General features: G+C 36.9%; 1 protein-coding gene and 1 pseudogene across 2 annotated transcripts in view; one reads left to right on the top strand and one right to left on the bottom strand.

Moving 5' to 3' along the window:
• The window catches only part of LOC106954611 (6-phosphofructo-2-kinase/fructose-2,6-bisphosphatase 1-like), a 22,484-nt gene extending 14,703 nt beyond the window's left edge, over positions 1 to 7,781 (bottom strand). The window contains exons 1-6 of one of the 2 annotated variants that reach the window (XM_015044266.1): positions 7,665 to 7,781; positions 2,678 to 2,803; positions 2,472 to 2,568; positions 1,716 to 1,782; positions 1,396 to 1,470; positions 395 to 451 (exon numbers count right to left, since the gene is read on the bottom strand). In XM_015044266.1, coding sequence (XP_014899752.1) covers positions 395 to 451; positions 1,396 to 1,470; positions 1,716 to 1,782; positions 2,472 to 2,568; positions 2,678 to 2,803; positions 7,665 to 7,716 — 474 coding nt within the window. In that variant the 5' untranslated portion in view covers positions 7,717 to 7,781. Of the gene's footprint in view, positions 1 to 394; positions 452 to 1,395; positions 1,471 to 1,715; positions 1,783 to 2,471; positions 2,569 to 2,677; positions 2,804 to 4,287; positions 4,426 to 7,664 lie in introns of those variants that run through there. The other variant, XM_015044265.1, reaches the window with a different exon arrangement.
• Positions 7,782 to 12,267: 4,486 nt separating this feature from the next.
• LOC106954606 (UDP-glucuronosyltransferase 2B17 pseudogene) overlaps positions 12,268 to 14,264 on the top strand; it is a 23,514-nt pseudogene continuing 21,517 nt past the window's right edge.

Genomic DNA, 14,264 nt, shown 5'->3' with positions numbered 1-14,264 from the left:
AAATAAATAAATAAATAAATAAATAAATAAATAAATAAATAAATAAATAAATAAATAAACCCAAACATCTAATTTTTCGTCTGAAGTTGTGGGGAAAAAACTTACACATCACCGCAGGGTCGCAACTACATATTATTCAGGTGGATGCGAACACAAAAATCCACCCCCCCCCCCAAAAGGAAGGGACGGGAGGATGAAGGAGCACATTTCTCAGGTGGAAGCGAACACGATGTACGTTCACTCTCCATAGACATAATATAAGAATATATATATCTTATATTATGTCTATGTCGCTCTCGCGAAAAGTGATCCCTCACGAGGGATCTTCGGGCTTAAGAGGTTTTAATTAAAATACCCACTTCTAACAAGTATGGATATTTTATTTGTGCCTCACCTTGATATTCTCGGTTATTATGTCTGGGTCATCACAGATCGATTCTACAAAAAACACCTGTAAATAAGAAATAATTTCAACATTTTTGTAATTTTAGTACATTGAAGTCATTATTTACATTACTATGAAAAGGTATTTGCCTCCTTCTAGACTTCCTGATTTTGTTCCGGTCTTACACTTTGGAAATATTTTATAAGATCAAACTAATTTGTATAATTACCCAAGGTTATCCTGAGTAAATTTCAAAAATTTATTTTCAAGTGATAATTTAATTTATTAAGGGAGAACATCCTACTCAAACAAGTCACAAATTATTAGTCAAACAATCTCTTGCAAAGTTTTCTTTTAAGAAAGCAGAACTGATGTTTCTGAGGTATTTGGGTCCAGAAGCAGCTAATTTAGCTTATAGCTACATGTAGTTGGACTGGTAACTTTATTGTCTCTTCAGTCCCCAGATTGTTTTTCTCAAAAGCTTTGGGGCTCATCAAAATGTTTTTTCTCTGGTAATGTCATCGGACTTTTGTACTTTTCAATCAGCTGTTGCTTTCAACTTGTAAATCTTCCACTGATGCAATTTTTGCTCAGTTTTTGTTATGACTTTCACTGATGAATGTGAAGGTTTTTTACTGTTTTATGTTTCCTTTATTTTGCTGGAGTAGCAAAGCATTAGAAATGGCATTAACCCTTTCAGGACTGATAGATGTTTCACATTTCTCCTATATTACAATAATGCTATACTAAATGAAATAATTTAAAACCACATTAAAAATAAGTGCTTTGATATATAAAAATATACAAAATTCAGGCAGTAAATGGATATTCATTGTTTAATATATTTACTTATTGCCTCATTTGACAGAAAATAACATTTATCTAATGAGTAGCTAACAAATGATTAGTAAATTCAACAGTATTCCAAATAAAAATACGAAAAGGGTTTTTTTATGTTAAGAAGTACAAATATCAGTAGTAGAGATTCCAAAAATGAGTTTGTCATTTACCTTATATCCTTTTTCTTTTGCAAAACTGTTGATGACGGCCCTCCTCTCTCTCGTGGTGTTAGTAGCATCAAACACCTGCATTACATGTTTCCATCACTATCAATACTCATATTGTTTTTAGCACTTCAGATGAAAAATTACCATCTGAAACACCCAGATCAGGCAGTAAGATCCACAAATAATGACAAATTCTCTAAAATATGTGAACAGCTGCCAAAAAAGTCAGAATGTTTTGTTTCACTTTATTGTCTGTCCTCCAAAACAACAAAATCATGTTGGACAGTAATTAGAAGGAAAGTTTTAATTAGTAGTTAACTTACGGCTACTTGTCCATGTTCTTTTGTGAAGTAGGCAGCGACGTCTTTGAGTGCAGCTGAAGCGCAGGCCCTGAGAGAGAAAAGGCAAACTTGAATGGGCAACACTGACAAAAAATGGCAAGATAACGATGTATTTAAACAGTTTTGACATGATAACGTTCATACAGAAGTTCTTTACAGAAAAATATACAGTATTATTACAGTTGGGCACTGTGGCTAACAGGTGACAAAGAAATAAAAAGTGATATTTCAGTATAAATAGTGCTAAGGTGTAATAGTCTATAATCAAAATGATGACAGAAAAGAGCCCAACAATAGAGCCTTGAGGAACCTCTATCTGATCTTTTAATAATACAGTTAATAGAAATTAAAATTGCTCTACAAGAAGAAAAGGAAGTATAACAATTTAAATTATACTCCATCAACTTGTTGATATAACAGACACACTCTCAGTGTTTCAAGGCATTGTAATAATGTTGTGGCAGAAATATAAAGCTGTATTTCATCAGAAAAATAAAATGCTCTGAGAAACGGGAATCATGTTAATGCTGAACAAATGTGGCCTAACAACAGAGCCTTGAGGAACACCACATGTAATATTGGTTTGCTCAGATTCATAATTTCCAAATGACAAAAATCACTCCCAGTTAGCCAAGAGAGGCGAACCAGTTTAGATCACAAATCTGGTCAAATGCTTAAAAGTAAAAGAAAAATCAACTGTTGTTCAGTTTCATGAGTTTTCATGAGCTTTGCACTCACTTGCGGATCCTCATGGCCTCTTCGTTGTCAGGTTTAAAAAACTCAAAGTTCTTGTAGGTCTTGACTGCCTCTCTGCGGTACTGGCCCACATTAAAAACTGGTGGAAATTCAAAGAGAATATCAGAGTTTGAGAATGCAGCATTCAAATAAATGTTATATAAATTAAAAAAATTAATAAATGTAAGAATTTAAAGGTTCAAACTGACCTTTTGTAGGAACTCCGATCCAGTTTAGATATCGAGTGAGCTTCTTAGAGATGTATGTCTTCCCTCTGGCAGGTAATCCCACCATCACAATCACCGTTGGGGAGTTGCAGAACTGAGGCACAGACGCTAATAGGAAAACATGCACAGAAAAACACAGAGAGGATGTAATTCTGGACTGGGTCAGTGGTTAAATATTCAGGAAATCAACATCTGTTAGGTGCAATCCAGCTCGGTAGGGCTCAGTGTTGCTGGAGGTTTGTGTCATTAGATAATTAAACTTCATTAATAGAACAAGAGTTACACAAGGAAACTCACATTTCAGCAAAGCAAATCTGGATTTCAGTGAAAACTCTTAATAACAGACATCAAATGCTTTGCTTCAGACTCAGATTTGACAATAAGGAAAATAAAACCTGATCTTCAAATCATTTATTTTTCTTATCCAAACATTATGGAGCTGGGTAAAGTTTGTCACTCCTTTAGCTACAAAAGATACCAGTGAATTACAGGCAGAAACTTAAAAGAATGAGTTTGTTGACCCTTTGCACTTGACGCTCCTCAGAAATCTGCCCACTCTGCCATGATGAGTGGCATGGCAGAGTGGGCACTGGTTGTCGAAACAACCAGTGCGCTCCTTTAAAGCCTGTTGAAGTTAAAGCCACAATATTGTTCCAGTGTCTCCTTGTTTACTTTCAGTAACTTAGTTTTTAGTTCATACGTTTCTTTTTCACTAGATGCTCCTGTTCATCTGATGTTGATGAATTGAAGGAATACTTACAATAACCCACACAAAGTCTGATAAACGATGACCTGTAATTTTCTCCTTGAGCAGGTATGGAACAAGCTAGCTACTTCACATCAAATTTTTTTCTGACCTCCTGTCACACAGTACTTCCACTAGAGGGAGCTTTACACAAAAACATGCTAAAAGAAAATCTTACTATTAAAGAAATATCTAAATATGCAATAATTACACACAAATAACCATAAACAATGTTACAAAATTAGATTTTTGGACCTTAATATTCTGAGCCTGTTCCAGATGATAATGCTAGTTAGAACACCCACCGGTGTTGGTGGCTAAACGGTTTTCCTGTAACAGCGAGTTGTTTCTCCAATATTAGCACATTTAGCAGCGAGTACATGAGTTCGATTGCCAGCGCTAATACCCTCCTCCTGCCTCTGATTGGTCATTTTTGGTCGGGAGCTGTGCATTTCTGCAAACAGCAAGAATAACTCAAGGAGGAGATTTATCTTTTCAAAGATTATGTGTCTCATATTAAAGTGTCACTTCATGGTGACAGTTTTAACAAACATTTAAAAACACATTCTTTACAAAAGTTGCATTCTCAGCTTTAAAAAAATATCTAAATATACAATAAGTATATAATAACCATACACAATAATAAACAATGTTACAGAATTAAATTTTAAGCTCTTACAGAGGTTTCATCAAACGTTTACCTCAACATGTGTTCCCAACCTGTGTTCAGAAACATCAGCATTTAACACCTCTGCAGGAAGCGTTCAACCAAAAGGCAAATGCTAAAACTAAATAAAAGTTTTACTGGAATCTCACTTCAGAAGTAAAGTTTCTTCACAGGACTTACATCCTCTCCTGCGATTCAAGTTATATCCCATGCACGGCACCCAGATCTTCAGCAGAGGGGTCTGTGTGAGGTTTTTATGCTCTGTGGACATGGTACAGTGAACGAGTGAACGGCCGAGGTGCACTGTTCTGTGTGCTTTCCTGAAACTACATGGAGATCAGCAGATCAGCTGACTGTTGCTAAGGGAAAACACTTGGCGAGCAGGAGACGCAGAGGACCTGAGGCCAGACTGCTAGTCTGCCTTACAATCTGTTTCATTATTAAAAACTCCTTGTAAGAGCTGCCAAAGCCTCTTCTTTGACCTCAGACAGCAATAAGTCATGTCTAATTATTCCTAATGTTTTATACTGTAAACTGGTGTGTGAGAGAGAGAGAGCAACATGTTGTAATAGTTGAGCAAGTAACACAAGAAGGAACTTCTCATGAATTTAGATGAGCACGTTTGGCTTTGTTTATATGGGAAATTCCTTCAACTCACCACCAGAGGGCAGGTTTCCCTCTGGTGGTGTGTTATTGTATATGCCTCACACAGAGGACATGTTTTACCACTTTCACCCACAAACTGAGGTCACTGTAGAAAGTGAGGTTCAACTGCATTTTTTTTGGCTAAGGTTGAGGTTAGGAACAAATTAATAATAGTTTCAGTTATTGAGAATATCTGGGTTAGTCATCCCTCCAGTTATTAAGTGAATAGAAGTCAATGGAAAGTCCTCAGGTTGATGGAAGTATCTCTGTGTGTGTGTGTGTGTGTGTGTGTGTGTGTGTGTGTGTGTGTGTGTGTGTGTAACCATCTAATTAGTAGAAATGCAAGCTATATTGCCAGTAGAAAGTGTCCTCTATGTGGTCCGGTTTACTTTTGCATTGCAGTTTTATAGAACACCAACAACTCAGCTGGTCATGTGTCACCATGAGCAAACCCTGCAGGCGAACTGCAACAGGCCTCACTTGCAAGAAAACTTTTTTTTTTTTTAACAGAACCACAGTTTTTTTTTCTGTTCAACTTTTATACGTTCCTTGGCAAAGATGGGTGTTTGAGGAAACAAATTTGGGTCAAATCACTAAAGTGTGTAAGCCCTTAAAACAAGTGGAAGCAGGTTTAACTTACTTACAGTGTTGCATCTGAATGAATCAGAAGATGTCTGCCTTTTTAAATGCATACATTTTATTTAAATATGCAGCTTTATTAATAAATCAGATTAGTCTTTAGTTTGGCTCTTCTGTTACTGAGCTGATAAGAAAATGTTTTCAGCTACTTATCAGGATATCTTTCAGCACTTACATTTAGCCTGTTCCTCTATTGTAATCTGTAATCTATGGTTTTAAAATTCCACTGACTGCTCATATGTGATGTCTACTGTAAATGCTGAACCACCATAATGTCATCACTGCTCAGAATCTGTCAAACGGCAGAAACAACCATCAGGGTTTTTTAGAGATTCATGCAATTGTCAGGCATGTGTAAGTTTTGTTTGTGCAAATGCAGAATAGGGGTTTCTTGACACACACAGAAAGTCATCTTAGTCACTTCAATCCCTCCTTTGTTTGATTGCTATGATTGGAAGAAAGATGCTTTTTTATACCATTTTTTTTCCAAAAAAAAAAAAACCACAGAAACTACTGAATTTTAACATTTACATTCATTCTGAAAACATACAACCATTTTTTTCCTAGTTTTTACTGCAAGCTGAAATCGCTGAGTACGACTGATATGACAACTACGTCCTACGTCTCATGTTAAAAATACTCAATAAACACAAAAATGGGAAATTTCCATTATTATTACAGGATGACTGTGCCACCTCTTAAAGTTGCTGATAATAATCAGGTAACATTTTCCATCACACAAGTTCTTAGTTATTTTCCGTTGTTTGTCTGAACTTCCTCTCTATTGGACAACAACACATTTCCGTCTTAAGTTCCAACTTTTAAAAATACTACTGATGACTGGCTGATCTGACGAATGTGAAGTCAGACTTGTACACATTAAAGTTTCTGGTTTGGATGTTGTAAATAGATGCTCAGCTTACATTTTGTTATGTTTTGTTGGGCTTAGTTTCTGTTTAATGACACTTTTACAGTAATGTTTCTTATTCATTTTCAGTTTGTTCTCTGATTCTGAGAGTTAAAGCACAAGGGAAATTTTATGTTTCTAAGAAAGATTTACACCATGAGATAATTTTTGCTGTTCTTAAGATATATTCAAGTTTACTCAGACTAGAAAAAGTCATCTGACGCTTTCCTTGCAAATGGATTTGATCACATGGTGGCTAACTATAATTAGCTTTATAATTAGATGATAATGTACTTCTGCTTTACAGGATGTAGCAATGAATTCACAGTCTGCAAACCACAAAACATGAAGTCAAAGACGTCCAAAGCATAACGATCCATCTGTGGTAATCATGCAAAACAAAACCCATCTAGGCTGAATCCCTTCAATACAAGAACATCAGTTCAGCTGCTTGAACCTGGGATCCTGACTTATGTCCTAAAATATTCTGTAATTCAGTCATATACATTTCATTCACACTAAAAACTCTCTTGATGAAAATATTTTCTGCTGAACAGTTTCAAAAAATAGGCTACCTGCTTTTTAAATGCAAACTACCTAAAATAATGCCAACATCAGATCAAGTCATAAGTTTTTCTCCCAAATGATCTGGTTTTATGTTTTAAAAGACCAAGAAGAGAAAGTATTTGCATATTTTGTTTCTATTCCCTACTAAGAAAGTATTAGCATCTGAGCTTGACAACCAATTATACTGTCTACCTTTGGGAACAGCATATTTAAATCCACAATTCAAAGATCTCCAATAAAATATGTGTGTTCTGCTTATGAACTGCACGTAACGTTCTTTGATATTTGAGCCTTCAAGAGTTCAACCAAACCAACCGTAAACAACAGCAGCACAGACTTTCATCACTGTCTTCTCCGTCCCCTTTTATACACTGGCTACTGCAACAAATTGAGGAAAATCCATGTATTGCAATGAATCTTTTCCTTTTTTTTAATCTTGCAGAAGAAAAACAACCTTAAGCTTTGGAGACTTGGACGATGTCAAGCGTCATGCACCCCTTAGATATTTTCTCTTAAAGTGCATTAGGGTTTTTATTACAAGTCATCAAGGTAGCTGTGGAGAAAATAGTGAAATTTTGATTAAACTGATTAACTATGATGGACGTCTGTTAACTTTGTCTCTTAGTCATGCTTCTTTGAAGTCTCGACAGTAAAGCAGAGAAGTTTTACTTGATTTACGAAGCATGACGGCACAGATGTTGTTTTTTAAACTCTGCTGAACCCAGTCAGCCTGAACACACTCAGGTGTTACACATTAATAGATAACTGTGCAATGGCATGCTCCCCAGAAAGGGCTCACCTGCACTGTCACACCTGCGGCGCCTTACATATTCCAGATGGGAAGGCTCCATTCTTTCTAACGCTTCCACTGAAGCAACCAGTGCACCATCACAATCACAAACAGGATCATGTGGCAGCACAGATCTTTTTAAAGACACGGATCCCCCCCTGCCAATGCATTCTCAAGCCAAGCCCCCTGCTCTCTAAGCCATCACTTTCCACGGCCTACGGGACATACGATAGCAGCACGTGGGCTTGTCCTTTAATGTTTGCCACGGGCAAAGTTCACAATGTACACACACTGCTGGGAGAAGCAGTACTCAGAGGGAACTCTGTAGAAAAGGCAAAAGGCAATGAGAAGTTGACTGTTACCTCACATTAAAACAATAAGACTGTCAGCATTTCCACTGCAAAGGAAGCCTACACAGTCTTTAGAGGTGTTCCTTTTGACAATTTGACAAGTGCCTTGCAAAAGTCTTCCCATCCCTTGACCTTAACATTTTGTCACATGGTAACCACCAACTTTAATGTATTTTTTAGGGTCCCTGTGCTTTCAAATCCAAAGAGTTACTCATGCTCTGTCTCTCTTAAACAACTTAAGGGCCTGAAAATAATCCTTGTAGGGTTTTTCATTGTAGAAATTACATATAGACATTTATTGCCTCTACAATGATTTATAAAAACACCTAACTTATAAGTCCATGGGGAGTTACATAACCTCCTGAGGTAAAGTTATTGCTAACTTTCTGTGTTACCAATAAAATGTGAAAAGACTTTTTGTGCATTTGTATTTACAGTGAACTCCCACCCATTGGTGCTTTCCATTTTTGCAGATTCACCTGTTGGTGGATTTTTCAGTGAAACGTGACTCCAAGAATTAACCCGTCAATTAGCTGATTTATTTTATTTTATTTCCCCAGACAACAGCTAGAATATTTTAAAGAAACTGCAGCTTGGTAAGCTGAAATATCAAGGTGCAGTGCTATTTGACACAATTGACTGGTATTTGCAAAACAACCAACACAATCCAGAAGTGCCATTTATTTTCTCTGGCTCTGATTGGCTGAATCTTCAAGAGCGGAAATAAGTGAGACTGTGGATGTTAGCTTCAGCGGAAACGCTAAGATGGTTTCCACTGTGTGTGTGTGTGTGTGTGTGTGTGCATGCGTGTGTGTGCATGCGTGTGTGTGTGTGTGTGTGTGTGTGTGTGTGTGTGTGTGCGGATATTAAAGATGTATTTGTTGTTTTAATTATTAAAAGTGACTGCATTTTTGTACTTCCGTTTGGGTTTCTACCACTTCTAAAAACGTCACAAACACTTAAAAATGTTTTAAGATCAGGTTTTATTTTCCTTATTGTCATGTTTTGGTAAAAACTTAATGGTTTTTGGTGTCTAAAAAATGACCCGTTTCAAAAACCTTCCTATTGTTAAGCCACATTCGACGGGCACTGCGCTGTTATCTAGCTACCCTAGCAAAGTTCCAGCACATTTTGTCAGCTGGTTTACCGCTGTTTGCACTGTAGAATGGCTGCTGGAAAAGACAAATGTTTTGTTGTTGACTTACCATTCAGAAACCACTGCTGCATTCTTGTTGGTTGTGCAGGAGGCTCCACTTCTGCTTTTCAAAGATGCAATTGCACAGCTGTTTCCATGTGCGAGTGTAAACACTGAGTTGGGGGAGTCGGACCTAATGCTCTTACAATTGTGATTCAATTGCCCTTACAATTATCTTGCATAATTTTCCTTCCAATTATTCACTTATCTGTTGCATAAAATCTCATAAAATACATTAGTTGGTGATTGTGACATGACAAAATGCTAAAATCTTCAGAAATATGTCCATTTGCCAACGCTCTTCAACAAATGTAGATGTCTGTATTCTAATCTCAGGAGATAACCATCATGCAATATAGTGTACTTTTTGATCTTTCGCTTGCATCATCAAACAGCGCAGGTTGTGAAACACGTGTAGTTAATACAGAATCTAAACTATGAATGATTGAGTCCGATAGTTAAAGTATGATACCTCTCTTTCAATAATGGAAACCACACATAATAGGAAATTTTAACTTTAGGTTCTATTTTTTTATGCAATAGTTAAAACTAGGTGGTGTAAAGGTGTAAGTGCCATCTTGAAGATAAGAAAGTAGAGTTTCTGTTTTCCAGAGAAAGCTATAACTTGATGTAGCTTCCCAGAAGCAGGCAGAGCTGTGGGGAAGATTGCTTGTGACATGTTAAAACACGCTTTCAAAAGATTCAAATAAAAATGGATTACATTTTCATATCTTATTTAACAGAAAATTCCAAAGCAAAGCCAGCAGCCCTGAGCAGTTTCTGGTGCTGAGCCATCAGCAGATACAATAAATCTATAAAGTTACAGCGTCGGCCTTCCTGGATTGGGGATATTTGTCTAGCACACCTGCCAGATGTTTCCAGATCTGGACCCAGGGACTTTGGAGGCCAAAGATACATGTAAAAAGTACAACTGCTTAACCGGCTTTGCAGCATGGTAATCAAGAAATCAAGCCTCAATGATATCACATGATTTCAAAGAAAACTAGATTCATGAGAACAAGCTGACGTTTACCACAGAGTGTTAGGGTGACACTTAGAAATAAAAAAATAAATAGAATTCCAAGAATAAAGTCACAAAATTACAAGAATAAAGTCATAATATTATAGAAATAATAATATTATGACTTTATTCTCACTCTACCCTTTCTTCTAAGGGTAGAGTGCCTACTTCGGGTCGGGGGGATGTTCTGCTCCATTGGAGGAGTTTAAGTATCTCGGGATCGTGCTCACGAATGAGGAAAAAAATGGAACAGGAGATGGACAGACAGATTGGCGCGGCGTCTGCAGTGAAGCGGATGCTGTACCGGTCTGTAGAGGTGAAAAGAGAGCTCAGCCAAAAAGCGAAGCTCTTGATTTACCGGTCCATCTACGTTCCTACCCTCATCGATGATCATGAGCTTTGGGTCATGACCAAAAGAACCAGGTTCCGGATACAAACGGCCGAAATGGGTTTCCTCCACAGGGTGGCTGGGCTCTCCCTTAGAGATAAGGTGAGAAGCTCAGTCATCCGGGAGGGACTCAGAGTAGAGCCGCTGCTCCTCCATGTCGAGAGGAGCCAGTTGAGGTGGCTCGGGCATCTGGTAAGGATGCCTCCTGGATGCCTCCCTGGTGAGGTGTTCTGGGCACGTCCCACCAGGAGGAGGCCCCGGGGAAGACCCAGGACACGCTGGAGGGACTATATTTCTCAGCAACTTTACCTGTTTGCAGTTCATGCAAAGCAAACAGCAACCTCTGCAACTGCCCACAAGACTTGGAAAAGCTTGAGGAAATGTGGTCCATTTTGTCGGTGCTGTTAGCCCCGTTAGAAGATTTCAGATTCTCATAGTGCATGTGTGGGTGCTAACCGGCTGCTATTGATTCCTCCAACAGTCCAAAAACCTGTATGGGCTTTGGTTGAGGTTGCATTTATCTCAGAGGTCAGGACTTCTTGTTCCCATTAAGCACACAAGTAGTTACAAAATGCAGCTGATGCCAGAAACAACTGGAGGCTTTAGATTTTTGGGGTCAATTACTTTTTAAATACTTATTTTCTTTAATTAAATAATCTTTTTCAAAGGATTTTATCTCAGGTTGTCTGAGATAAAATCTGATACTGAAGTTATTTTAATGATCTGAAATATTTAAGTGTGACAGAAAAGCAAAACTGTACAGTAAGTCATATGCAAACAGACACGTGAACCTGTGACTTCATGGTAAATAGAAAAATTAAACTGGATTTTCCATTATATATATGTTTTGCTTTTGCTTATTAACCAGTAATGTTTACTCATTTTATAACTGGTAATTCCATGATGTTTTTATGATGTTTGTGTTTTTATAATGTAAAGCACTCTGAACTGCCTTGTTGCTGAAAATATATTTGAACTTGATTATTCACAGAACGGTTTCAACTTTTGACCATTAATTTTGGGACCATTAGTTATGCTTTAGGTCAATGAAGAAAAACTCATGTTTGTTTTAAAAGACGTCAACGAGTCTTGACTGAGAAGTTGTCAGTTCGACAGTCATGTTCAATTAATTAGAATGAGGCTCATTTTTATATTAAAATTACCTTTTGGAAATTGATAGTATTAAACTTTTCAATATGGATACATTTCGGTATGAAAACAGTTTGTAATGGTCTGATGTAATATTCAAATTGCAAAACATTTTTTATTGATTGTAAGTGGAAAAATCCTCATAGTTAATATGAATAAAGGCTGTCAAACAACCATGTTTGTAACTAATCTGCATAATGTTTTGACTTAGTGATAAAGTTCTAGAATTAAAATTAATTTTCATAATATTCTGATTTATTGAACAGGTTTGTACATTAAGCTTGATTCTTAGACAAAAATACTTTCTTTTGACCCTGTGATTGTTGGATTTATTGATGCATTTGAGAATGACTGCACAAAAATGGCAAAGCAAACATTAGGAGGGAACAGTTTTATATTTGCAGTGTTTACAGAGGGTTTGGTGGGGGCTAGTTAAAATATGCTTACATGTACAGCCAGCCTACTGGGCAGGTTTATTTAGGAACATGAAGTTATATATTCACTTGCATTTCACCCAGCAGCTGACCATGACTGCTGCATGACAAGGGCAGACATTTCACTGTAGTTTGGATTAGAATTGAAAGAAACGGAAACTACCAAGGCTGAAGGTGAGAATCGGTTTTATCAACCTATCAAATTTCATCTTACTGAAGATAATACTGTATTTCATCATTTCAAAGATAAATGCTGCAACATTTAGTAAGATACTGATTCATTTTTTTTACTTGTATGCTGTACTTTCCCCTGACGCTTGTGCTCATTTCAGTTTTGAAGGAATGGAGGCCGCTGCCTACACCTTTGATGTCTTCTTGTTTCACTTTGTAAAACCAATCAAGCATGTGGTTATGTATGTTCTGCATTATCAAACTTGAAAGCAATCAAACTTTCCAACTTGAGGACGTGTACAGGTGCACAATTTGTTTATCTGCATCTGTACGTGGGTCTGTGCATCTTTTTTTTCCTCGTTTTTGTCTGGCTTGTCTGCCTCGAGAACATTTTGTGCTCCACATATGCACATGTGGTTGTGGCAAACGTGCACACACACTCACATAGAAACCAATGTGCAACTAAACATGAACAAGACCATCTTATGAGGTTGCTGGTTAGAGGACGTGTAAAGAGTCACAACCAAGCAGAAAATAGTATAACAGAGATATGATCAAAACAAGAAAAGCTCCAAAGTACACAACAAGCAATAACTGGTGATTGTAATCATTCATATTAGGTAGAGAGATGTTGATTTAATTGGAGGGGTTGACTGGACTGCTGGAAAACGTGCTAAAATAACGAAAATATTACCAGGAGGTAGAGATTTTATAAAAAGTAACCTGAGATACTTTTGCTAGTTTAAAATATGTTAAAGATCTGTTGTTGTATCAATGTTCCAAGCCACTCAGAATTTCTGGTTCAGGTTTACGCTACCTCTCAAGAGTCAGAACTAAACACGGAGAAGCAGCATTGAAGGGCTTATTTATGTTCCACTAGTCTTGAACAAACTTCCAGAAAACTGAAAAACTGCAGTATTTTTTCCAACTTGTCATTGTTTTCTCTTACTTTGCTACTGTAATGAAATGTTTTTTGCTGATTTGTTGTTTTGTTTTCCTTATAATCATGTAAATGACTTTGAATTGCCTTGTTGCTGAAAATATGGGCGATAAAGTTGTCTTGCCTTAAAGTAAAGTAGCTGGAGACTATCAAACCACTACCACCACTTTTTTTTTTAACTTTTAATCTTTTTTTGCCTGGAATGCTGTTAGATTTATGCTACTCATAATTGGACTTAAACCTTCACAACCGATTCCACTTTCTTCTCAATTTGTCTCTAATATTGTCAAGATGTTTTCTAGGAAAGGTGGGATTAATTTTTGAATAAATAATGAATAAACTTTAAGGGGTTTGAATTAAAATATATTTTCAAGTGCGAAAGATCTAGTATAAAAATAATATTGTAATTATCTAGAGAGATTTGCTTGATTTAATGACTCCAGTGGTGGCAATGGATACTATACAAGTTCAAATGTTCGCAAAGTGGCATGCATACTGGAAACAATTAACATACTTCTCTTTGTTCCAATCAAAAGCAACACAATCCAAATTTTGGCTAGTCAAATGCTCTTTAATCAACTGCTTGCTACAGGTTGAGTTATAGCCCTTGAGAAAGAAGTGGTTGTTAGATGTCTTCTGCAGGAAATGTGCACGGCTGTAGTGTGAACTGACGCAGTGTGTGTGGTTTTCAACAGGTATGAGTCTTTGCAGGCTATTTTGGCCAAGCAGGTTTACTCTGGTTTACCCAAACAGAACTGTGTCTCGTTTTGTAGCTTTGCAGCTGTTCAGATAACTGGCTTGAAATTTGTCTACATTATTTAACTATGTATTTGTGTGTAAAGGTTGTTTTTATGTTTATGTTGAGATGGTGCTGTGAGTGGGCACTATATAAATAAACATATTTGGTAACACTTTATTTGAAGGGGGTTGAATAAGACTGTCATGACACCGTCATTAACAT

The sequence above is a fragment of the Poecilia latipinna genome, unplaced genomic scaffold (assembly GCF_001443285.1).
Source record: "Poecilia latipinna isolate Pla-1442-1.1 unplaced genomic scaffold, P_latipinna-1.0 Scaffold666, whole genome shotgun sequence".
Classification (NCBI taxonomy): Eukaryota; Metazoa; Chordata; class Actinopteri; order Cyprinodontiformes; family Poeciliidae; genus Poecilia; species Poecilia latipinna.
Note: the sequence above shows the minus strand (reverse complement) of the source record. Positions and strands in the feature narration are given on the sequence as shown.